This window comes from Phragmites australis, chromosome 3 (genome assembly GCF_958298935.1).
Source record: "Phragmites australis chromosome 3, lpPhrAust1.1, whole genome shotgun sequence".
Lineage (NCBI taxonomy): Eukaryota > Viridiplantae > Streptophyta > Magnoliopsida > Poales > Poaceae > Phragmites > Phragmites australis.
Window position 1 is genome coordinate 27,792,980 of NC_084923.1, and position 25,814 is coordinate 27,818,793.

At 44.2% G+C, this 25,814-nt stretch overlaps 1 protein-coding gene across 14 annotated transcripts; it reads left to right on the top strand.

Moving 5' to 3' along the window:
* Window positions 1-3,820: 3,820 nt before the first annotated feature.
* Window positions 3,821-14,973, top strand: LOC133912759 (putative pentatricopeptide repeat-containing protein At1g77010, mitochondrial). 14 transcript variants are annotated; one of them, XM_062355653.1, is made up of 10 exons: window positions 3,821-6,242; window positions 6,335-6,362; window positions 6,608-6,692; window positions 7,127-7,252; window positions 10,052-11,701; window positions 11,858-11,966; window positions 12,698-12,879; window positions 12,984-13,087; window positions 13,198-13,377; window positions 14,781-14,973. In XM_062355653.1, exon 1 carries the CDS (start codon window positions 4,045-4,047, stop codon window positions 6,103-6,105), a length of 2,061 nt encoding a protein of 686 aa, XP_062211637.1. In that variant the 5' UTR covers window positions 3,821-4,044; the 3' UTR covers window positions 6,106-6,242; window positions 6,335-6,362; window positions 6,608-6,692; window positions 7,127-7,252; window positions 10,052-11,701; window positions 11,858-11,966; window positions 12,698-12,879; window positions 12,984-13,087; window positions 13,198-13,377; window positions 14,781-14,973. The 14 variants fall into 14 exon arrangements, with proteins under 14 accessions (XP_062211637.1, XP_062211640.1, XP_062211643.1 ...); XM_062355656.1 differs by lacking the exon at window positions 14,781-14,973 and having other exon boundaries at window positions 10,052-10,844; window positions 11,146-11,701; window positions 13,198-13,697; XM_062355659.1 differs by lacking the exon at window positions 14,781-14,973 and having other exon boundaries at window positions 10,052-10,844; window positions 11,202-11,701; window positions 13,198-13,697.
* Window positions 14,974-25,814: the final 10,841 nt, after the last annotated feature.

Consider the following 25,814-nt stretch of genomic DNA (forward strand, 5'->3'; position numbering starts at 1 on the left):
GAGCACCTTCGTCCTCCACCTAAGAGGTGCAATATGGAAATATTTGCATTTTCATAATCCCTTAACATAAATTCGGAATGATTGAAGGCTTGTTTGTATTTTCATTGGACAAAATCGAACTCCTTGGAAATTTGAACAGCTGCTAAAATGTTCGCCCCTCCCCTCGCCGCTGCTCCATGTGTCGTCCTCCCCCTTGCCATTTGTTCATCGCACTACCCGCACCGCCCTTCCGCTCACTGATGCTTCCTCCCGCTGCCCCTCGTCTTGCGACCCGCCCACATGGTGATCAATAACAGAGCCCAACTGAGCTTACAATTGCGTCCCCAGGACCGAGTCTAGTGTCCCATCAGAACTAAAGACCAATGTTGCTGGAAGTTAGTTCAATGACCTACCTATTTGTGTCGAGCAGTCATGGTGAGGGTACACTTGTGTTTGTGGTTATGATCGTACAAGAGATTGAAATCGTCCAGCATGTGAATGGACTGCAGCACTGCACAATCACCTTTGGGGCCAGCTCATCAGGTGAAGAGAAAGAACACTTGATAAATTTATGATTTTTCTAGTTGCAATATGTTGCTTAATTGCCCTTTCTTTTGTGCTGATTAGTGTTGCTCGCAATATCAATGAAGTGGAATGAGGTAGTAGACGATTGTGCTCACCCGCACAATTCTTGTTTGATGGAAGCTTTGTCGTAAGTATGGAAACATGCAAAATCTTGCAATATCTTTGGCTCTAAACTTCTGCAATGCAGAAAACCTTTTTTTTCTTCTATTTTGATAATTTGTGTGGGTGAAAGTTTCATTCTCAATGATGGAAGCTAATGGTGACTTCTCAAAGAAGATCCAAGACAAGAATCACCAAAGCGATCAGGTAACCCTTTGTTACCTACACCACAAGCCTTGGATTCTTTGGTACGAAGTATTGGGTCTGGAATTCACCTCTTTGTTATTCCTCTGTTAGTTCATCAAACGATTGCATATATGAAAAGGTAACTATTTATGCTTTTCTGAAGTAGAGTAAATAGTTATGAGGTGAATAGAATCTGCCATGTTCTATTTCCAGGAGAAAAGCAAACCAAAATATTTATAGGTATCATACAATCATGGAATGTTAAGTTACTTAATATTTTGTTTATAAGTTGATGTCTTGAGCATAGTATATTTTGTTGGTCAACATTCTTCCATTTCTGATAGTTCACATAAACTTGTCATTTTCCAAATTATCAATGTTCTCATGGTAATTACCCCTGCTGATGGAGGTCGCATCATTATGCTCAGATTCATGCCACATAGTTGGTTAGATCCCTGGATTACTACTAGATGCGATAACATTGCATTTCAAAGTTAATTAACTTGTCGTTGGATACTTGTTCTACATGATTTGTCAATTTTTCTACATCGAGTTGTTGTTGCAGTAGTTAGAAAGTGTACCATTGGCTTAATATTAGCACAACATGTGTGTTCTCATTCAGAATGCAACCAAGCCTGCAGCTAAGTGGTAGTACAAGATGTCTTGAAGAACTCCACACAAAACATGTTTATAGTCCGTACTTACTTTTTAATTAATAATTTTTTTCACCGAACCCTGCTGCTATCCTACTTACTTGTGTTGATTGCATTACAGGGGCAAAACATGGCATTGCAGAGTCAAAATAGGTTTTGAGTCTGATATTTTGTGTTGATGGCACTGCATGGATGAGCTCCAGCAATACAAAACATCATAGCTATTTTCCTCGACTACTTGACACATCATTTGTTACATTTGCTTTGCTTGTGCGGATGAGCAGTGAGAACTCTCATACAGAGAACCATTACAAAAGAGACTTGGGTGTGCAATATTTTATTATGGGTGTTCATGTAGTTCAAGTTTCATATTAGTTTTCTTGAACCTCTCAGCAAAAATGTACATCAGGATATTCTATTACTACTTGATCAATTCTTTGTTATCCTCCCTCTCAACTTTCTCCTTTTAGAGGGGCTTGGCGTGCGGTTTGTTTTGTTGGTTCTCATGTTTGATGTCGATCTAGAACAATGAGCTGGTGCGTGTTGGGATCTTGGCATAGGTGTTAATTGGGACGTGGTTGGGTTGCTAGATTGCTCTAAGTGCTGTGTGAATTGAGCTGTAGACTTTTCTAGCACTTTTGAGAGAGGGAGGGATGAATTCAGGCATATTCTAAGTAAAATAAATGTATTATGTGATCTACCATGAGAGCGGAACCTATTGATTGGCTCTGGAGCGATGATCTAGCTCTTCATTGTGAATGCGCCTGTGTTGCTTTTAGCCCCTATGTTAGGACTAAAATTCATTCATTTAGCACATTTGCTTTATCAAGAGTGAATACTTTTATTTGTGCTGACCTTTTTGTTGTTTGCTTATGTTTCGATAGGCCAAGGAAGGATACGATGTGAAATGGCATTGAGAAGGTTGCTACCAAGTCCGAGTAGTGCAACCATCGGCACATCATCATGTTCTCCTATAGCGGATTTACTTGGACCTTCCATTCTCTTTTGTATTTTGTTGATTCGATCATTATCTTCTTCTTTTCTCCTTTTTGATGATTGTATGAATTGTGTTTCCCTGTTTGGCAACACAAAAGAACGCGCAAGAACCAACTTTTGTAGGTTAATTTGGAGCAGCTTGTGCCATAGTAGGGAGTTGGCTATCTAGCATCCAACATGGACCAGCACGACGATATTATCATAACATCCATTAAGGTGAGCAGATATGCAAGTGCTTTGATTCTTAGGGTTCATATAAGTTATATTAATGGATTATTAGTTGCTTATGGATTTCAAGGATGAAGGAATTGTCTGCTCGGAACCAAACAAAGAAGGATGAATGAACTATCTATTCAAAAAAGATCTTAATTGTTAAATGGTTTCTTGCTACCTCAATTCTTTTAAGAATTAGATCTATTAGATTGGATATATATTCACTGTTTAGTGCAGCAATGACCGATGATTTTGGACCTGCATGGTCTCCATTCTGGACTGATGTTTCTGTGTCTTATGGTGGAAGGGTAAGTGCTTGCACCATATATTACTTAATACTGCAACAGAACTGATGAAGTGAATATATTTTTCTCATTTTGTATGATTTGTTACTCTTTGGTTGCTTGAGAAACTCTAGAGCTAATGGTATTGTAATATTGCTAGGAGGCTTGATATTTAGTGAACATTTGAATCATAATTCTATGGTCAATGGAAGAAGAGGTGTAGGGACCACTGTTTAGGTCTTTCAGCAGTGATTAACATTTGAAAATTGCAAGTACTGTGATCGACAGTGCACCATGAAGATTAATGTTTCCTTTTTTCCTTCCAGATATTGCACACACAAATCATGGAAATAGGATTATGATAATTGAGGGAATTTAGGGAGCTATGCTAAGTCCTTAAAATTATTTCTGCCGGCAAGAAATAAAAGGTTTGAGAATTTTACATAATGACTTCAGGTTTGTATTAGATCATTGTGCACCATAGTACAGGCAAAAAATAATTAGTCAAATGTTATATTATCTCATGTATGTTCGCAAGTCAGTTAGTTAAACTATCATTTTGCATTAGCTAAACACATTAAATTATATTATCTCGTAAGAATTTTTATCTCCTATTGCAATGCACGGACAATTAATAATAGCTGCATAAAACTACAATTCCTTTTTCCACATCAACTTTATAGCCATGTGAAGCGCCAATTCGCCGCAATTGTAGTTTCATCTTAAGATGGAATATTATTTTTGCATAAGAACATTATAGTTTCCCTTACATTATTTATGGTTTTCTATTGAACACTTAAAAAAATCAAGGTCCTTTCTGTAGCCTGCACGGTTCGTGTCTCCTGGAAAGGATGCACAAAGCTGAAGCTACAAAATCTTGGCCCCCTTATCATGAGCATCCATCTTCGATTTTCCGGTTTCCAGCCTCGACCACGGGCGAATATCGGTGGCTCTTGAGGGCACAGGCAGAGTAGAGCGCCGCCGTTGAGGTCCAGGCTGCCTGCCGAGGCCCGCCGCTCCCTTCCTTTCCCCACACTGGAACTTTTGTCATGGCCATCACCGTCGACGTCCGCGGCTGCATCCAGCTCCTCCGCTCCTGCGGCGCCACCTCCGGCCGGCAGCTCCACCAGCTCCTCCTCAAGTCCGGCCACGTCCCGTTCTCCCTCCCGCCCACCAACTCCGTCCTCCTCATGTACGCGCGCAGTTCGCCGCTCCACTCCCGCGACGCCCACCTCCTGTTCGACGAAATACCGACAAAGAACTGCTTCTCCTATAATTCCCTCATCACCTCCCTTTTCAACTCTGGGGACCACCATGCGGCTCTCCGCATATTCCGCTCCATGCCCGATAGGAACACCTTCGCATGGAACACGGTGATCACAGGTGTCGCGACCGCTGGCGATCTTGACACGGCCCGCGACCTGCTTGACGAAATGCCCGTCAAGGACACCCTGGCTTGCAACGCTGTCTTGCATAGGTATGTCCGGTGCGGCCAGGTGGATGAGGCGTTTACTTTGCTCAAGAGGATTGGTTTGCAATGCAATTCTGAAGTGAGCTCCTCACCGTGGAATGACCCCTTCGTGCTCGCCACAGTTGTTGGCGCTTGTGCTTATAAGATGAAGTATGATTTTGGCAGGCAGGCTCATGCTAGAATGGTGGTTGCCAAGGTTGTAATCGATTCGGTATTGAGTTGTGCATTGATTGACATGTACTGCAAGTGTGGGGATTTGGAGTCTGCTCGCCGTGTCCATGATGGATTGAAACATGTTGATGAGTTCTCGCTGTCTGCCCTGGTCTATGGTTATGCTTCTTGTGGACTGTTACACAAGGCGTTATGCTTTTTTGACAAGGTGGAGAACCCTGGCATTGCTCTATGGAATTCTCTTATTGGTGGCTGTGTGCCTGCCTGCCACGGAGATGGTGCTTTTGTTCTTTTTGTAAGGATGATGCGGTCAGACACGTTGCCTAATTCATCAACTTATGCTAGTGTTCTGAATGTGTGTGGTTTTTTAGTCATGCTGAAGCCTGGGCAGCAGATGCATGGGTGTGCTCTAAAGAGTGGGGCTGTCAATGACATGATAGCAGCAAGTGCTCTCATTGACTTCTACTCAAAATGCAGCCTCTGGGTGGATGCCTGCCAAGCATTTGGCGAGCTTAGGCATCATGACACCATTGTGCTCAACTCAATGATCACTATATACTCGAACTCTGGGCGAATAGATGAGGCCAGAAGAGTTTTTGATATGATCACTAGCAAGAGTGTCATCTCATGGAATTCTATGATCGTTGGGTTCAGCCAAAATGGGCATGCTCTTGATGCAATGGAGTTGTTCTGTGAGATGCATCGGCTTGGTTTGCGGCTTGACAAGGTTGCTATAGCCAGTGTTCTGAGTGCATCAAGCAGCATCTGCTCTATAAGTTTTGGGGAGCAGATTTTTTCTCTTGCCACTGCTCTTGGCTTGCAGTCTGACCATGTTGTAGCCTCTTCGCTCATTGATCTGTACTGCAAATGTGGCAACTTGGCCAATGGATGCAGGATCTTCGATGGAATTGATAATCCAGACGAAGTCCTGTGGAACTCAATGCTGTTAGGTTATGCTTCCAATGGGTATGGGCCTGAGGCACTGAAACTTCTAAAGTTGATGCAAAGTAGGGGTATAAAACCAAGTGAACGAACATTTGTTGCTGTTCTTTCTGCATGCTGCCATTCTGGACTTGTGGAAGAGGGACTGAGATGGTTCCACCGGATGCAGGAAGATTTTGGCTTGAGTCCATCAGCTGAGCATTACGCATGTGTGACTGACCTGTTAGTCCGTGCAGGTTGGCTTGATGAAGCAGTTGATTTCATAGAGAACATGCCTTTTAAAGCTGATACTGTCAGTTGGACGTCAGTTATTGGAGGGTGCAAAGCCCAGGGCAATGAGGCTCTGATGCGCAGGGTGGCAAAGAAATTTATGGAAATGGAAGTGTCACCACATTCCAGTCTGTATGTGCAGTTGTCGAGCATGCTCGCAGCTCAAGGGGATTGGGTCAAATCTGCAGAAATTAGGGGTATAATGCATGAAAAAAGAATTACAAAGAATCCTGGCTACAGTTGGATTGACAGTTAGAACTATTCCTCAATCAATTATTATTGGACAGAGATGAATTGCCAGGGTCACCTCTCACAGGCATCTCAGACCCCTCCTTGGTCATTCCCTATCAGCTTTGGTTTCTTCGATGGGTATTTTCCCCTAATAAAAAAGTGGTAAGAAATAACAATTTTGCTAAAATATGTGATTCTGATCATATTTTTCTATCTGACATGTTGCCCTTTTTTTCATTTTTGTTGTGTTGGAGTGACCTACAAGCTATTCAACTTACAGAGGTATATCTGCTTTCTTCTGTTATTCTATCTGCTTGTTTATGATATTGTCAAATATGGAAGATTATAAATGAATAAAAAGCCTGGTTATCCCTAAAAGTTAGGCTTTTCAGTTTCAAGTATCCTTCTTGTGTAAGAGATGGATTATAGTTTTGTGTTGCATATTCTGAGATCTTGTTCTCAACTTTGTAATCCTGAAGTATTCTTGAGTACAAGGAGTATGACCCTATTGTTTTGGACTGTTTCAGCTAGAGAAGAAATCTATGTTATTGTATCATTAGCTACGGGAAAGTATCCGTATGGTTTTGTTTCTATGACTGCTCCTGCCCGTTGGTAATTGCTGGCTATGCTTTCCCTGTGTTAATATTGTGTCCTTCTGTATGGCATTCCTTGTGGTAAACTTATGCATATATTTAGGGTGGTCCAATTGTACATTTCATCCTGAAAAAACATCTCTATAGATATTTTCCCCTAACAAAAGTTAGAGCTTAGATCACTTCCTGTCATCTCTGATTCTGTATGCTGATATTTTTTGTATTTGTCCTATCTTTTTAGTTTTATATTTTTTGAGACCATCAGCTATCCATGAACCTTGATCAACTAATCACTTTTCTCTCTTAACTCCCTAATAAACCATGGACTGGAGCTATGTCTCTATATGTGTTCCCATGCTTCATAGTTCAACTATCTTTATTATCAGGTGTTTCACAGTTAGCAAACAATTAATGCATACTGAAGTTATTAAGTCTTCAATTGGTTATTATCAGGTGTTTCACAGTTTGACATTCGCTAGCAAGGAAGCCGGTCTTGGTGATAGTGGGGCATGCGATGGTGACTTCCAGGGCCTATGGAAGGGACAACAGTGATGCTGGCCTCTAAGCTTGGAGGCCGTGGTAAGATTTTCTGCCTGGACCCCCCCCCCTCCACACCCTTTTATGACGTAAACTACTGGTTATATGTTGCTTTGTGATGAGCAATTAACAAGGACATATTATATGTTGCTTTGGGATATAGTTTTGAAACCACAAGTAGTTTTGCATGCTGCATAGATTGATGAAGTCTACATCCCAGATTCTGTTGCATCCAAGGTTCACGTTACCGACCGGAGCTCGGTTACCGAGCTCCGGCGGTAACCAAAATCTCGCGATAACCGCGGTTACCGGTCAAAAATTCAAAAAAATTCGGAGAAAATTCATTCGGCAAAATTTGAATTTTTGCGAAAAAATCGTGTTTTTGCCCTCTCGGTAACCGCTCGGTTTTGGTCGGTTACCGAGCGGTTTGGGTCGGTTACCGAGCGATTTTCTTGCATTTTTGATTTGGTTGGTTACCAAGCGGTTTGGGTCGGTAACCGCTCGGTTTTCTCGATTTATCGAGCGGTTTTATCGAATTTCAGCGCAGTTCAACAAAAAACCTAAAAAAAGGGCTCAATCTTGTAAAATCAATAACTAATTCATCTGAGCTTCAAATCAAGTGAAACAAATTTTGTTGGCTTCCTTGTAACATGATCTACATGATAAAAGTATTTATACTCATAAAAAAGTTCAAAATTTTCTGTGAGAAATTTTATTTGTTAAACCAAGTTAAATGCATAGTTTACTCTTTGCTAATCCAAAAATCATGAAACTAATTTTGTTAGTCTTCTTACATGATCATATATGTTTTAAAAATACATGAACTCATGAATTAGTTATTGTAACATGCATGATTGTGTAAATGTATTGCGACTAGATTAATTCATAACTGACCTATCACACCTCAAAAATTAGTGAAACCACTTTCATTAGCTTATTTATACTATGATTTACGTACAAAAAATAATAGTAGACATGAAAAAGTTAATTACAGTGTTGTTTCTTAACATATTCACTTTATGCTTGTGAACTTTGTAAAAATCATAGAGAATTTAATAAAACTCTAAATAAAGTGAAATCAATTTTAAAGATTCTCTTAAAATACATTTTATACAAGAAAAATATGTGTTTGCATGTTACACTTTTCCTTAACGTGAGTTAATAACTGAGCCGCACGCTTCAATTTTTTTCATTATTTTCAAACTTTCTCCCTATAGAATATGATGCAAACGACATTATTTTTGAAATTTTTTTTCACAGAAAGTCTTAGAATTGTGTCTAGTTTTTTTTAAGATTTTTTTTTGAATTTTTTGAATTTTTTTATTTTTTCGATTTTTTTAATTCAAATTTCAGTTACCGTTCGGTTTCTGAAACCAGACCGGACCGAGAAGGTCGGTAACCGCGATTTTTGGGCGGTTACCGACGGTTTTTTGAACCCTGGTTGCATCTAGCAATCTTCTGGTAACAAAAATAGATTCTCAACTGTGTAGTGCTTTTAGATAGTTTTGACAAACTACCTGTAATTTACAATTGTCTTATTTTTATTCTGCGTAATGTCACCTAGAAACTACCATTATGAAAACATTGTCTGAGCTTTTGACATTTCAAAATTTTGCATTATTTATCTATTCTTGTCTATATCTGGAGTCTCAAGCAGTAGTCTGTAGATCAACTGTAACTTATATAGATAAAATAGCAAATATTAGCCACATAAGAATTACTTTTTATTTTGCAATGCTCCAAACAATTTCTTCTCTACCAAAGTCACTTTCGTGAGAATCTATTATATAATTAAAAGGCTTTGATAATCATCACCTGAAGGTTTGTTTGTAATAATTAGCCAAATTTGTTGTTGTGTTGAAAACTTGAATGTAAATTTGAATTGAGGTATGTTTTGAGGTCCACCTATTAATCACATAAAGGTAATGGGATGGGGGAGCAGTGGGTGTAATTATAATATGTTGAATAAGTCTCTATGTTCTAATACCTCCTAACAGCACAATTTGTTACTGACAGACACCATTCTTCCCCTCCTTATGTTTTTTGTTTTGTTCTTTTTTCTATAATTCATTTCTTTGCCCCTGAAGTTTTAATATTCATGAATTCTATTTGTGTTATGTTGTGGTAAAATTACCATGTAGGATCAGTTAGATATATATATTGCTCTGATACCCTCCTCTGCTCTTACAAGTGGAATTTCTTTTGAGCGTTTATGTGGACGTCTTTCTGACTACTATTCTCTTCGTCTTTTTGGTTGTGTTTGTTACGTTTTTCTTACCCCTCATAAACATACCAAACCGACTTCTCAATCTGTTGAGTGTATCTTTCTCGGCTACAATACTGACCATAAGGGTTATAACTGTTGGGACCCTGTTGCACGTCGGATGCGTATTTCTTGGGACGTTACTTTTGATGAGTCTTGTCCCTTCTATCCTCGGATATCTCCTTCCACTTCTTCAACTTCCTTGGTCGAGCCACTGTCTTTTCTCACTTTTTCTGCTACACCCATCACTATTTCTCCTCCTCTTCCCCGGACACTGTTGGTGTCTCCTCCTATTGTGTCTTCTTCGGTGTCTTCCACACCTTTAGCCTCCACCTCACATGCTCTTCCTTCTGGTCTTGTTGAGTCTTTTCCTTTCCACTGCAGTCGTCGTTCTTGCGCCGTTTACATCGTGTTGTGCCAATTTCTAATGAGCCTTCTTCTTCTGGTGATTCAGCTCCTCCTTCTCTCCTTGCTACTCTCTTCATGATCGTCATTCGATTCGTCCTCCTGATCGATTTGGCTTTACTAGTGTTGTTCTTGCCGAGCCGTCTTCTTACCGTGATGTTGTTATTCATCAGGAATGGCAGCATACGATGGCAGAGGAGCTTGTTGCTCTTGAGCGCACTGGTACGTAGAATCTTGTTCCTCTTCCCCCACATGTTTGTACTCTCACATGCAAGTTGGTTTATAAGGTTAAAACCCACTCTGATGGTTTCCTTAAGCGTTACAAGGCTCGTCTTGTCACATGTGGTATTCAATAAGAGCATGGTCGCGACTATGATAAGACTTGCTCCAGTGGCTCACATGACCATAGTGCGCACTCTTCTTGCTATTGCCTCTGTACGTCAGTGGTCTGTCTCCCAACTTGATGCCAAGAATATCTTTCTTAATGGTGAGTTGCGTGAAGAGGTCTACATGCACCTACCGTCAAGGTATTCTATTCCTGAGAGCATGGTTTGTCGTCTTCGTCGCTCTCTCTATGGTCTTAAGCAAGCCCTCAGGTTTAGTTTGAGCGGTTTTCTTTTGTGATCATTGCAGTTGATTTTTCTGCTAGTGATTATGATCCTGCGCTCTTTGTTCACACTTCTCTTGTTGTTAGACTCTTCTCTTGTATGTTGATAACATGATCATTACAGGAGATGGTTCAGAGTATATTGCTTTTGTTAAGGCTCGTCTCAATGAGCAATTTCTTATATCCGATCTCGGTCTTCTTCACAACTTTCTTGGGATTAAGATTTCTTCTACTTCTAAGGGATTTTTTTCTATCCAAAGAGAAGTATATTCACGATCTTCTTCATCGTACTTCTCTCACTAATGAGCGCACTGTTGAGACTCCTATGGAGCTTAATCTTCAGCTTTGGTTCACTGATGGTGAGCATCTTGCTGATCCTACTCACTACCGTCATCTAGTTGGGAATTTTGTTTACCTTGGTGTCGCTTGTTCTGACATTTCTCATGCAGTGCATCTCATAAGTCAGTTTGTTTCTACTCCCACTCAACTCCACTATAGTCATCTCATGCTTGTTTTGCGCTATCTTCGTAAGATTATCTCTCGTCGTCCTTTTTTTTCATGTTCCAGCTCTTTACAGCTTCGTGCTTATTCTGATGCTACTTGGACTAGTGATCCTTCTGATCATCGGTCCATTTTTACCTACTGTGTTTTTCATGACAGTTCTCTCATTGCTTGGAAAACTAAAAAGCAGACCGCAATTTCTCATTCTAACGCAGAGACTGAGTTGCGAATCATGGCATTGTTGACAGCAGAGCTTAGTTGGTTACGGTGGTTACTTGAGGATTTTGGTGTTTCTTCTCCTGTACCTCCTCTTTACTCAGACAGTACATACGCTATCGGTATTGTTCGGGATTTGGTAAAGCGTGAGCTCATCAAACATATTGGTATTGATGCTTCCTACACATGGACACAGATACAGGATGAGGTGATTGCTCTTCAGTATATTCCTTTCGAGCTTCAATTGGTTGATTCTTCATGAAGGCACAGAGTATAGCTCAGCACAGGTTCTATCTCTCCAAACTCAATGTGGTTAATCCCTCGTGAGTTTGAGGGGGGTGTTAGATATATATATTGCTCTGTGTAATATCCCTAGACTATAAGGGGTTTCTTGCATATTGTCACCTGTACATGTGTATATATACTGTCCCAAGGCATCCAATAAATACAAGTTGCTATTCCTAACAAGATCTATAAGGACTCTCCTCTATTAACAAAGGTGTGTAATGCTTTGTTTGGATACAAATGCAAGTTGCCCATTAAGTGTATTATCTGTCACAATAGGAGGCCACAGTTATGGCTTAACTGCTGCATATACTTGATTTCATCTGCAGAAAGATGAGTTTACATTTTGGCTTTCCTGTTTGTTATCTAGGTTGGTAACAAATTTAGCAGCAGACATGGGCAGAGAGGTGTTTGTGGCACCATCAGTCAGCATGAAGACTTCCCCTCTTCTGAGAGATGAATTCACATGGATTTCCAAGGTCTTACTTTGGCTTTGGCTATATTCTGTATTCGTTTTGCTTTAATTTCCCAAGCCTAAGGTCTTGTAATTTATCAATTGAGAAGTTGGTCCTCTCATGAACACTATTGTGCTTTTGAATTGTAAGCATTTATTGTGGGAATATTTGTTCATATCCTATTAAGCTCTGCTCCAGTTTAGTATGAAAGATATCTTCTTTGTTCGATTCTTTGCTTGAGCTCATCTGTTTTAGAAATGAAACTTGTATTGTTCTTAGTTTCATGTGTTTCACCTGGGTATTCTGGTTTCACCTTGGGTACCTGGAATATGTGGATTGGTTAGTTATCATATCTTGTGGTTTGTGATTATGATGCTTATGATGTTGCAAGATATTAATCTGTCCAACAAGATTATGCCAGCCTTGAGATTGCTATTTACCAGCTGTCCTGCCCTACTACTTATCATAGTTATGCTAAATAACCTTTGCCGGAATAATTTCATTTGCTAGATTATATACCTATATTGGTTCTGTTGGTAACTTTGTATTATTTTCTGTGACAATATTTTTTCTCAGCCAATTTTATTATTATTTTGCACACCAATCATACGACAGTAGTTAAAATGATTGAATGTCTTGCTGTAAAGGCTAGTGTGTCTTGGGTTTTAGTGTAACTTTGTAGTAACATTATGGGCTTTACTTCATAGACCATTTATGATACAACTGAACTAGTTTTGTCCTCTTTTTTTTTTCAGGAGTTACAAGCAAAAAATGTTGTTCCACGGGTGAATTTATCCGAAGGATAACTTAAGTTGTGATGAAGCAATGATGATTTCTGAAGTTTTCTTGTAAATTTGTATGGTCCAAGCCTTTTGGAGGTGAATTAATATCCATTTTCTTGGCCGATTCCTGCAGTTTATGAGCTTTTCAGCAACAGGTCTGCATGGCAAGCTGTACTTAAGTTACAAATTGTTTGCATTCCGATAGTCCCCTTCCTTTTTGAGTAAAAAACGTGTAATTGTTTTCACTTCAAATGCAAAGATTTCAGAAAGCTTGGGTTGGTACAAAGGCTTCACCTCAGCACTTCTTTCAGTCTTCAGCACCTCCATCCCTTCATAAACTGCTCATCTATACTATGTGTGAAGGTATTGCTAGTTCCCGGTTGACTAGTTATCCTGAACAAAAATTTGACAGCACCGATTTATTCATCAGAGGGTCTACCATCCTTTTTGGCTGTTTTGGTGACTCTAACCAGGTAGGAATGCATCTGGAGGGATGGTAATAATTACTTATTTCCTATGGCCTTTGGAATTGTCGGCAAGGAATATGTGAATAATTGGAAATTGTTTCCGCAAATGCATGCTGTATACGACAGTTGGTAATGGTATCAAGCATGGAGGATGGACTGAATGCGAGTACCACACGATCATTCATGGTTAGCTCTTGTGTCACCCTTTTTTCATGTTAGCTGATGTGTAACGATTCTATGTGATCATGGTTGAGAATTAAGGTGGTCGGAGTGTAAATTGAAACATTGCTCCTTTTATGGTTGAGAAACTTGAGTTGGAAGAAAAAAAAAGATTAGAAGTGTTACAGGTCGTTACAAGTTGGAATTCCATTGTGGCATTAGCCAACGAGTAGACATAATGGACTTAGAGAAAGGACTTGTGAATACTTCAAGTGGGACTTGAGTGGTTTTCCATGTAAACATGTTACACTTGCAGTTTTATTGAGTTTATCTTGTTCCTGCTTCTACACGTCATGTTTTACCAGCCATGCTCACAGCATTCCAAAATCATAACTGCCAAGCTAACCAAGTTCATAGCATTCACAGATAGTTCATAGTCACAACAAGAACATAACATGAGTCCCCGCAAGACCCATTATACATAAGCATAATCCATTCGAGCAGCATCAACCAAATTACTACAGCACTAAACATAACGGTTGTTAACCAACACCCAGTTCAAACAAAACTGCATATGACATAACTAGGTTGACTCCCATGAATGCAAATAGTCAATTTCCTATCACTGTCTAGTTATTACAACAATAACAGTCAATTCCACAACTACTACACTATGAACTAGTATTAATGGCAATTGATTGCCGCGAACAATATAAGTGAGAGGCAATGTATGTGCGGGTTATTGAGTTGTATTAATCGCAAACCATCATGTAGGTTGATGTATTTGTTGGGGACACTAGCTTGGATTCGGTGAACACGAAAATTTGGTGTGGATAGTAGGCGGAGATGAAAATTTGAGCGGTACCAAAAAGTGCCATGCATTTATTATCTCCACATGGACAACACAATTAGCCCAATTGCACCATCCATCCTCACATAGCCCACACCATCTGGGAGTAGATACATGCATGCCAACTGGGAGCACAAAGCTGTGTTTGGCATCGCTCCAAGGGTTATAATTAATGATATGCAACATATATTCTGTTCTTTATTTCTCCTCAGCCATAGCACCAAATGAATTTAAGCTTTAATTCAAGTTGCGCCATGAATGGTAGATCACATATAGAAAAAGAATCTGCTAGTATAGTGAATTATTCAAGATTATAGGTCATGGTGTAGTGAATTCATGAATTTGCCTAGCTGCATCATGCATGGTAGATCACAGAGATTAAAAAAAATCTGTAAGTCTTGTGGATGCTTCCATGCATATGCATTTCTTTCGCTGCAGTCTCTAATTCTGTACAAATGCCTACTTTTAATGCAAAGCATACATGGTTCAGGTTGTTGGCTCCCATTTTCTTTTCAACTCCCAAACGCAAAAGTCACTGAAAGATACATTTTGTTGTGGAGTGATCATCCTCATTTTGCAGATGGCAGTAGCATGATGCTTTTATAACGTGGTCACTGCTGACCTCTTTCGTGCCAATGCTCAAGAATAACATTGTGGTAGAAAAGGTTGCCATATTTTGGTGCATTTGCAAACCTTTTGGTTGATTGGACTTCGTTGTGTTACCGAAGGCTATTGTAGAATCCGACTATTGTATGCACTATCTGTATGGTCGGTGTAATGCTAGATATGTAACCGTACACGAATATGAAGTGTTATTCTGTGAATGAGGAATATATCTATCATGTCTTCTGAATTTGGAATTTGTGCATATGTGGTGTATCAAAATATTAAATTGTTTTTCCAAATCATGCCTGAGTACAGTGGCAAATTGACTGCCGAGAACTGACACTTTTGGGTCTAATTACCTGCCGGAAACAGAGCCATCTGCCGGCAATAATATGTTAACTGCCAGGGGGGGGGGGGGAGATCCGAATATCTGTCGGGAATGCCTTATTCCGGTATTCCAAGCAGCACTTTGCAGGGCAATTAACATATGCCAGGAATCCGATTGCCGGGGGGTGGGGGGGGGGTATCCGAATATCTGACAGGGCAATTATTTAGGGCAGATTTATCAACCAAATTACTCGACTGCATGCTTAAACTTAACGCTCTAATTAATCTCCAACCTATCCCTAAACCTCAACCAAAATTCCAAATAACCCATGTTCTCTAACCAATAACAGAACCTCTAACCTTAACCTAATCTTAAATATCACCTTCAAGATCTTTACAAAAGTGGGCGAAATATATTAGAAGGGGTAGTCATTCTGCATAAGATCATTCATGAACTTCACCGTAAAAAGATGAATGGGGTCTTTCTTAAAATTGATTTCGAAAAGACATACGACAAAGTCAAGTGGCCATTCCTACTACGGACCCTCTGGATGAAAGGCTTCTCGCCTAAACGGCGTTCACGGGTGGAGACCTTTATCTCTTAGGCAGTGTATCGATTAAAGTCAATGATAATACTGGCCCACACTTCCAAACAAAAAAGGGTCTACGTCAAGGGGTTCTACTCTCTCTGATTTTGTTTAACATTATCATTGATATGTTAGCAATCCTTGTAGAGAGAGCCAAAAGAGATGGGCAGATTAGTGGTCTAGTGCCACACCTCGTCGAGGATGGTTTATCTGTACAGTATGTTGACGACACTCTTCTATTCATGGACCATGATCAAGTAAAAGTCAGAAACATGAAGGCCTCACTATATGCTTTTGAGAAGCTCTCTACCTTACATATCAACTTTCACAAAAGTGAACTGTTCTATTTGGGTGGGACTCAAGACAACTTTGAATAGTATGTCGAACTATTTGGATGTGCTATGGGTGAGTTCCCCATACGCTATCTAGGAATTCCAACCTATTATAGAAAACTCAAGAATGCAAATTGAGAAGGGGTTGAGGAAAGATTTGAAGAGAGAATGAGTAGCTAGATAAGCAAGTTGCTATCTATGGAAGGTAGGCTTGTTTCCTTAATTTGGTTCTGAGTAGTCTTCCTACATACATGATGTCTTTTTTCCTTATTCCATGAGGTGTACTAAAGAGACTTGACTACTTTGGCTCCAGATTCTATTGGCAAAGTTATAGTCAGAAAAAAAGAGTACCATCTCGCGAAATAGTGTCAGGCACCAAACCAAAGATCAGGGCTTAGGGATTTGAGACCTTGAAGTCCAAAATATAGCCTTGCTCTGTAAATGGCTTTTTAAACTACAAACCAAAGAGGGGATCGGTGGAGTCCTTGCAAATGCATATAATGAATGAGACGGATTAAGTACACCCAAAAAGAAAGGGAGCATTCCTCTTTGTGCAAATGTTATGATTTTTCATATGTTTTTTGATTTAGTGATTTTTTGCAAGATGTGCTTATTGCGATTCATTTGTTATGTTGAAGTGTTCATCTTATGTACCCGAATGTGATGAGAAATTGAAGCCCAAAGTAGGTATGACATTTGAAGGTATTGAGGCTGTGGAGAAATTCTACAAGTCCTATGCACACCACATGGGTTTTGGAGTTCGTGTTAGGCAGCAAAAGAAGTTACAAAATGCAGTGGTACGAACCAAGCACTTCTTGCGCAATAGGGAAGGATTCAAAGAAAAGGGTAATGAGAATGTTGATCCCTCGAAGAAAAGGCATAAGACGAAGTCCAGTAGATGTGGTTGTCAAGCGCATATCTTCGTCAAGCTGATGGTTATAACACTTACAATATAGACTCATGGGTTGAACAGCACAACCATGGTCTTGTGTCTCACGATAAACTTCATTTGATTAGATCAAATCGTCAAGTTAGTGCGAGGGCAAAGCATACACTATACACATGCCACAAACCAAGCATAGGCACCTCCCAGGCATACATGCTCCTTCAAGTCAGCGAGGGTGGGTTTGAGAATATCAGATACACAAAGAGGGACTTACAAAATTATTACCGTGACTTTAGGTATAAAATTAGAAACGCAGACGCTTAAATGTTTGTGGCCCAGCTAGCTAGAAAGCAAGAAGTCAATCCATTTTTTTCTATGACTTTATTGTAGATGATCAGGGTAAGTTGGTGCATGTGTTTTGGGCAGATGCAACAAGTACGAAAAACTACGATCACTTCAGTAATATATTATCTTTTGATTCTACATACACCACTAATCAGTACAACATGATTTTTGCACCATTTACGGGAGTCAACCACCACTTGCAAAGTGTGTTTTTTGGTGCTGCATTCTTAGCAAATGGGCAGACTGATTCATACACTTGATTGTATGAGACATTCCGTAGAGCAATGGGAAGGGTAGCACCTAGACTCATAATCACCGATGAAGCTAAAAGCATAGAAAATGCTATTGTTGTAGTTCTTCCAAGCACGGTTCATAGGTTATGCATGTGGCATATAATGGAAAAAGTGCCTGAAAAGGTTGGTCTGGCAATAGAGAAGACCCTGCGTTTTGAAATAGGATAAACTTGTGTGTTTGGGGATCAGAAATCCTGGCTGAGTTTGAGTCACATCGGACTTCTATCATTTTAGAATTTGGCCTAGAGGGGACGTGTGGTTTGCTAATAGATTTGACATTCAAGCGTCATGGATACCAGCTTATTTTATGGACATATCTTTGGCTGGCATTCTCCGAACCACGTCAAGGTCAGAAAGTGCAATTTTGTTTTTTTAACCATTTCATTCATCGCAAGCTGGCTTTTGTTGAGTTTTGGCTTAGATTTGATACAGCTTTAGAATGCCAGTGACAGGAGGAATTGGTGGCGGACAACACTAGCATTCATATGACACCTCAACTTATGATACCATGGGCAATGGAGAAACAAGGAAGTGCAATATTCATATATGCTGTGTTTGAGCAATTTCATCGTGAAGTTATTGCCGCAAGAGACAGCTGTTGCGTTCAAGGCATTACACATGATGGCAATGTAAAAGCTGTGTCCCTTAGAGATGGCCCTACCAAGGTTAGGGAGGTCCGTTACGAAACGGAAACCATGATAGCTGATTGTTCATGCAAGTTATTTTAGTCAAAAGGTATCCCAGGTCGCCATATTATTCTAGTACTGAGAGGTGAAAATCAAAACGAGCTTCCTGCATACTACATTATGAAAATATGGGGGAAAAGGTGTAAAAGGTAGAAATACGCTTAACAAATTGTTGCATAGACATCTGAAATTAATATGACTGATGGTACTTGTTTTCTTTATAGGGAGAGCATTTATGATGACCAAGGCAATCCACTAGAAGAGAAGCCCACTGATCCATTGGATGCAGCAATGAGAAAGAAGATTTCGACTATACGCAATAAGTTCGAAGATCTCATTCAAATGGCTAAGCACTCAATTGAAGGAATTGAGTTATTAACCCTCGAGTGTGTTCAACCTTGAGTCACCTCTACAACATATGGTTCCAGCTGTTAAGCAGACTAGGCAAGAGGAATACGAGGCTATTATTGGATGCAACATTCCTACCGAAGTCAACATACACCCACTATTGGAGCAAGAGTTCGTCTTGCCCCAGCAAGTACTGTGAGAGTTTCTTCTAAGGAGGAGACTCAAGCTTGGAGACAAAGTGTAAGAGGAAGGAACACTACAAATGTATTGATGGTAGAAAAAATGGATCGATCTATGGGGAGTATCACAGCGTGACTTGGTATTTTTCCACCTCTGTATCTTTCTGCCGTCTAGCCCTCTCCTCTTTCCCAGGCGACTAGGGCTCCTATTTATAGGGCCATGCGTAGCTTGGCGTACAAGTTATCACAATGTACAAATATCTGGGATCTGACCAAATCACTAGGTCTTATCCCGGATAACTACTTTCTACCCTTCTTGGGAGATAAATATCCACCGTAGTAACTATCGTGGTGCATGCCCCCTGAAGCGGGTGAGCTGGTCGCCAATTACGGCCTTGCCTCGCACTGCCAAGGGTGTCAGGATAGGTACCATCGTGCTGGGGTGTCAGAGCGGAGTCCACTAGCCTATGCATTTAATGCCGGTCACTTCCCCACAGGCAAAGTATGACTTGTTCTACCCTTTTGGCAGATTTTTCCTGAGGCCTGATGACTCACGTAGTAACCTCCGGGAAGCTAGCCCGGGCAGCGGGAGGCCGAAGCCTCGGGGACCGGGCCTTCGGGAGGCTGAGCTTAGGAAGGCCGGGGCTTCAGAAGGGGGAGGCTTCGAGAGGATGAAGCCTCGGAGACCGAACCTTCGGGAGGCTAGGCTCCGGAAAGCTGGGGCTTCGGAAGGCGGAGACAGGCTTAGCCTTTGGGAGGCTGAGCTAATTAAGCCAAGGGGCCATCGGGGGTCCTTAATAATGACCCCTAATAGTAGCCCCTTGCGAGGACGGCCAGCAGAGCGGTCGGGCCCGCAGTTCCTTTGAAGCAGGCTCCCCGACGGTCCTTGGCTTGTGGTTGATGGCTCATGGTTCGGGAATCGCTTGGCTTGCCAGGGACAATTTGACCCGGGTGACGAAACAACATGTTGGATGACGTTGGCGATAGGGGGCATTGAATGCAACCTGGGGAGAGGTGTAGTCCTACCCTATCTAGCAGAGCATGGGACGCGTGTCGTCTTGTCGTTGGGGGGCAAGGGAGTCGGTTTCGCTCCCCCATGATTTTGGCCTAGCAGGCGAAAGGACGGCACGTGTGCCCACTTCCTGGGGGGACAAGTTGCTCCCTAGTTGTAGTAGGAGGGGGATTGCCTAGAGCAACCCTTTTACTGACTCCTTGTTCTCATCTACCTTTGTCTTCGGTGCCTTTTGCCTTGCGTGAGTTGTTCCTTGATCTCTACTCCCCTCTCTCCTTCGTAATTCAGGGCCTTTCGCCACCCTCTTGTGGTTCATATGGCTGACCTGAGTACCCCAAGTGAGGCCAAAACTCGGGCGGTCGGGGAGATGGCCGGAGTAGCCGTGGCGGGGGACCCTCAGGTGTCATCGGCTTCCCCGTTGCTGATGGGGCCACCACCTAGAGTGGAGCTCTGGCATGCCAGCAAAAGTCATTCCCGGCAAACCACCGCGTTGGGATCGTCTGTCATCGATGACGAGGAGCTCAACCAGATGGTTAGGGAGGGGAAGATCCTCTCCCGAGCCATCGCTCAGCCTTCGCTGGGCGAGGAGGTCCCGAAGCCTTTGGCCCATGAGGTCGTGGTGTTTGAAGCCTTCTTTGAGGTGGGCCTGGGTTTTCCTTCGGTGCCGTTGCTTGAAGAGGTGCTCCACCACTTCTATGTGGAGCTCCTGCAGCTCCACGCCAACGCCATTGCCCACCTGGCCACCTTTGAGTGGGCCATGTGGGCGGAGGGGTGTGAAGGGAGGGTGGATTTCTTCGCAGCCCTCCACTTTGCCAGCTGCCAGCTGAAGTTGATCAAGGTTGAGGGCATAAAGAGGCCCCGTAGTTTCAGGAGTATCAACTTCCAAATACGGCTGCAGTATCGCGATGCCTTCCCGGCGAAGGCCATCAATGGCCGGTGGTATACCGGCTGGTTGTAGCCGTGGTTTTACTACAGTGTTGGCCCTGCATCACCCCTTTGCTCCACGAACTGAGATATCGCGTATGTTCCACAGCCAGAGATGGGGATTACAGACGACCAGTTCGCCTCATGGCTGGGCCCTTCTCCGGAGGGTGGCCGAGAAGATGAGCATGCATGACCTCGTGGAGGAGTTTACCATGTTGCGTGTCCGGTCCCTCCAAACAAGCTGGAATTGCGTTTTTGAGCAAGGTGCGGAAGAGTGGCCGAAGGTGTATTCCGGTCCGCCCATCAATGTTGGTGAGTTCCTTTTGTAGTTGGATTCTTGATCTGCCGATGTGAGCTATCTTTTTTCTTTCAGAGAGCTGCCTCCCGCTGGAGCGTGCGACAGAGATCGTGGAGGTGATCCTGGGCCCCCCACTATTGCTGAGTGGGAGCGGCGGGTGGCCCTAGCAAGGAGTTGGGAGTAGTACAATCGTGTCTACTTTTACCTTGGCGTGGGGGCTCTGGCATGAGGCGGGTTCGAAGTGTGAGACATCAATCCGGAGGCGAGGGCCAGGGTGGCAGTGATGACCAGGGGAAGGACCGGGCCTCCCCTGATATTGCGGGTCACAGCCAGAGCCAACAGCGAGGCATGGCCTCCATGGAATTTGACTTCGTTCTTGTTGACTCAGATGCTGAGGATGCTACGGGTCCTCTTGTAAGAGGTTCAGGGGAACCAGGTGTGGTTTGCTTTGTTAGTCATACCCTTTTGGTCGTGCGTTGGGATCTTAATTTGTATTTCTTTTTTGTAGCAACCTTCGAGGTGGATGCGACCTTGACTCCACCCCTCGGGGCCTCGAAGGCCCAGCGGAGATCGCGGACTCCTCCAGAGGGGTCTCTGAGGGTCGTCTTGGGGGACGTGGCTTCGTTCCTGCGGGGCCTAGAGTCAGCTAGTGGCCCACCCGTGGCGGCTGGTGCCCGAGGCACCGTGCCCTCCGCCGGGAGTCCCTTCAGACTGGTTGAGGGGGGCCCTGGCCTCAGGATCCTAACCCCGGACGACTTCGTGCTGCACCTGAGGCGTCAAGGGATTTCGCTGCGGCCTCCTCTCTGCGTTGGAGTGGGGAGGTCGAGCGATCGTTGGCCCAGCGTCCCCTGGAGGAGCTGGAGGCACGATTGGCAGTGGCGGCCCTTCAGGTCGATAATATTAGTTATGATCGCCGGGTCCGGTGTTGGGTCCTAGGTAGCTTATCTTGTTTTTTTCCATCTTTTTGTGGTGCTTTTTAGCAAGTAATTTTGACGAGGGCGCTAGGAGGTGGCAAATGCTAGGCTTTGGAAGAGGCTGAAAAACGGGCAGTGTCCGCGGAGGACCGTCTTCATGAGGAGATGGTGCTTCATGAGCGTGCGTAGGCTAAGGCGCGCAAGGCTGCCGAAGACCTCCGAGAGGCAAAGGAGGTTGCCGATGCGGCCAACGCAGCCTGTGTGTCTGCCGTGAGTGACGTTGACACCCTTCGGGCGGTGGTGGTAAATATGCGGCGAGATCTAGAGGAGGTTCGGGCATTAGAAGGGGCACTGCGTTCAGAGTGCCAGCAGTTAACGGTGCTATCGTTGGAGGTGGCCCGGATTACCTCTGATGCCTTGAGCAGCCTAGGGGATTGGTGTCCGTCACTACCCTCTGACTCGGAGGTGTCGGTCATGCTACTCTTTTGGCTTTGGTCTGCCGCAAAGGATATAGTTAGGGCCGCGGAGGTCTATGCGAGATCCAGCACTCGTGTGGCTGTTGCGCTTCAGCTGACCCTGCTACACCAGGCGGGGGTTGGTCCCTTCGAAGCACTGGAGCGGCAGGTGCCGGACTCCGTGGTCGAGGCCTTCCAGCCACAGGCACCTCCGGTGGAGATTGGTGCAGCCTTGGAGAGCTTCCATCGCGGCGTATGGGCAAAGCATGGCCGAAGTGTGACGTTGCACTTTATGGCCGGTCAGGGGACTCTGGGTGCCTCGGGGGGCCTTCACCCGAGTTCTTCATTGGGAGGCCTGGTGCTTCACCCGGAGTCCGCGGGCGCTTCCCGGCCCTCTGGGGAGCTTTGTCTAGCGTTGTTGCCCCTCCGGAGCCAAGCGTGGATGCCCCGGAGTTGTAGCTCTATTGCGGCTATCTTTGTGATCTTTTCTTTCCCGGGGAGGGGGCCTGAGTTCTAGTATGTTGACCGCCTCCTTCTGCTTTATGTATATAATCTTTCCTTTATTTGATGGAAACCGCGCCTGTCTTCCTGCATTTTTCCTGTGTTGTTTCTGGGATGTTTGAGCCTTTGAGTTTTAACCGGAGTCTACTCTGCGTGTATAGGTACAACGGCTCGAGGCTGGAGGACGCATCATCCGTACCTTGGATAGTGCCTCCAGGGAGGGATCGAGTGCGTCTAGTGCATCGGGGGCTACTCCGTTCGTTCATCGGCGGAGTCGCTTTGTTATGCCCTACGATTCCGATGGGTGCGTTGACTCGCAGGTGGCTGCCGACATTTTGGTTAAGGTCAAGCCGGAGGATCCCTTGGTGTCCGCTCCAGATGTATGCTTTACCGCAAGAGATGACTGGTGTGCAGCCCGAACGACCCGAGAGGTTGCCAGCTCATGCTTCTTACGGCACTTCGTCCTTTCCTGGAGTTCTGATAGAAGGGTGCCTTCGAAAAATTTCGAGTCTATCTTGGGTGAAGTGAAGGTGGAAGAGGCACAGGCCGCGGAGGCCTCGTTAGCAGGGCAGGGGGAAGAGCTGGACTTCTTGGCCTTCGACCCGTATCCCTTCCTAGTGGATCTTTCATCTTCCCGGGGTCGAGTCTCTGTTTCTGGAAGCAGCCCCTTTGGTGGAGGGGGCTCGCGTTGGCCTCCCATGCGCAGTTGTTGTGGATGACTCTCCAGGTCCCGTGGTGTGTTCGGGAGGTGTGGCGGTCGGGCACCCTTGTCTTCCCGTAGTGGTACAGGGGGGCGTAGTAGGCTAGCCAGTTTGCTGGGCATAGATTCGATGTACAGCGGTTAACTGTATAAAAAGACTTTTGTGTGTTCTTTTTCCTCTTCTTTTTTTATGATTGATCGCGCTGATGTTTCGCCTGTGCCCCTTGTCCCAGCCCCTTCGCATCTTGTGGTTGTCTAGCGGCCGCGGGGTGCGAGACTTCGAGGGGCATCAGAAGGGTTGGGTGACAGACTCAGTTTTGTTGGGGTTTTTATCCCCTCACCATGCCTTGGGCGTCCTGGCCTTAGAAATGACAGGGGGTGTTATGCCTGTCCGATATGAAGGCACTACCTTCAAGATGCTGGAGCGGTCTTTGCGTATCCGACATTTTAGGTTTAGGCCCAAATGATGACGGACGGAATGCCTGTCCAGCATGGAGACTTTTGTCTTGAAGATGCTGGAGCGGTCTTTGCCTATCTGCCACGTTGGTTAGCTAGACTTTAAAGATGGCAGACAGAATGCATGTCCAGCATGGAGGCTTATGCCTTAGATATGTTGGAGTGGTCTTTGCCAATCTGTCACGTAGGTTAGCGAGACCTTAAAGATGGCAGACAGAATGCCTGTCCAGCACGGAGGCTGATGCCTTCAAGATGTTGGAGCGGTCTTTGCCTATCCGCCACGTAGGTTGGCGAGACCTTAAAGATGATAGACAGAATGCCTGTCCAGCACGGAGGCTTATGCCTTCAAGATGCTGGAGCGGTCTTTGCCTATTTGCCACGTAGGTTGGCGAGACCTTAAACATGGCGGACGGAATACCTGTCCAGCACAGAGGCTTAAGCCTTCAAGATGCTGGGTTTTTTTTTGGGTATTGAGGTTGGGGTTCTTTATACATAATACTTGCGGAGGGTCTCTACGTTCCAACTGTGTTCGAGGGGGGTCCTCTCTGTATCGGCCAGTCAATAAGAGCCGAGTCTGTTAGACTTGAGGACCAGGTATGGGCCTTCCTATTTGTTGCGTAGCTTTCCCAGGGCTAGGGCGCGTCGAAGCACTATTTCACCGGGTTTGAAGTTTCGCGGCGCAACCCTTGGATCGTACCAAGCCTTAGTTTTCTTAATGTAGTGATCTAGGTTCTGAATGGCGTGGAGCCACGTGCCTTTGGTAAGGTCGAGGGAGAGCTCCCTTTCTCCGTCAGTTTGTGGGAGTTGTACCCTGAGTGAGCAGGCCTTGACCTCGGTGAGGGTAATGGCTTCGTTTTCGTATAGGAGGCGGAAGGGTGTGAACCCGGTGGCACGCGTGACAGTGGTGCGGAGGGACCATAAAACCTTAGGTAATTCGTCGATCCATAGGTCTCGAGCTAAGCCGACAAGGCGTCGATTTAGACCGGAGAGGATGTTACTGTTGGCCCTTTCGACGGCTCCATTGGATTGAGGGTGTCAAACTGCTACGAAGCATAATTCGATGCCGAGGTCGTCGGAGAATTGTCTAAAAGGCCCGGAGTCGAATTGTGTGCTGTTGTCCACCGTGAGCTGTCGTGGAACGCCGAAGTGGTAGATTATGTTCTTCAGGAAGAATTTCTAGACATTTTTTGATGTGATCGCAGTGAGGGGTTTGACCTCGACCCATTTGGAAAAATATTCCAATGTGACCACTGCGTACTGGAGGTTTCCTTTGGCACGGGGAAATGGACCGATGAGGTCCATACCCCAACGAGCCAGGGGCCAGACAGGGGCGATTAGTTGCAAAGGAGTTGGAGGTTGGTGGCTTCGTCGTCCCATCCATTGGCATCCTTGGCAGGCGCGGATGAGTTCTTCCGTGTCGGACATGATCGTAGGCCAATTGAGCCCCTGGCGAAGTGCCTTACCGACTAGAGCACGAGGCGCCAGATGACTGCCGCACAGGCATTCGTGTATTTCCCTGAGGAGGGTGGCTCCTTCTTGTTTAGTAATGCATCAAAGGAGGGGAGCGCAGACACCTTTCTTGTAAAGGGCGTTATTTATGAGATGGTAGCCCCTGGTGTGATGTTGGATGCGGCGGATTGCAATTGGGTCGTCCGGTTCTGTTATTCCTCTCAGGAACGATAGGAGGGGGACCCTCCAGTCCGCAGTTTGGATGGGGAGGATGGTGACGGCTGTCTCGTCATGGGTTCTGGCGGTCGACTGGTGC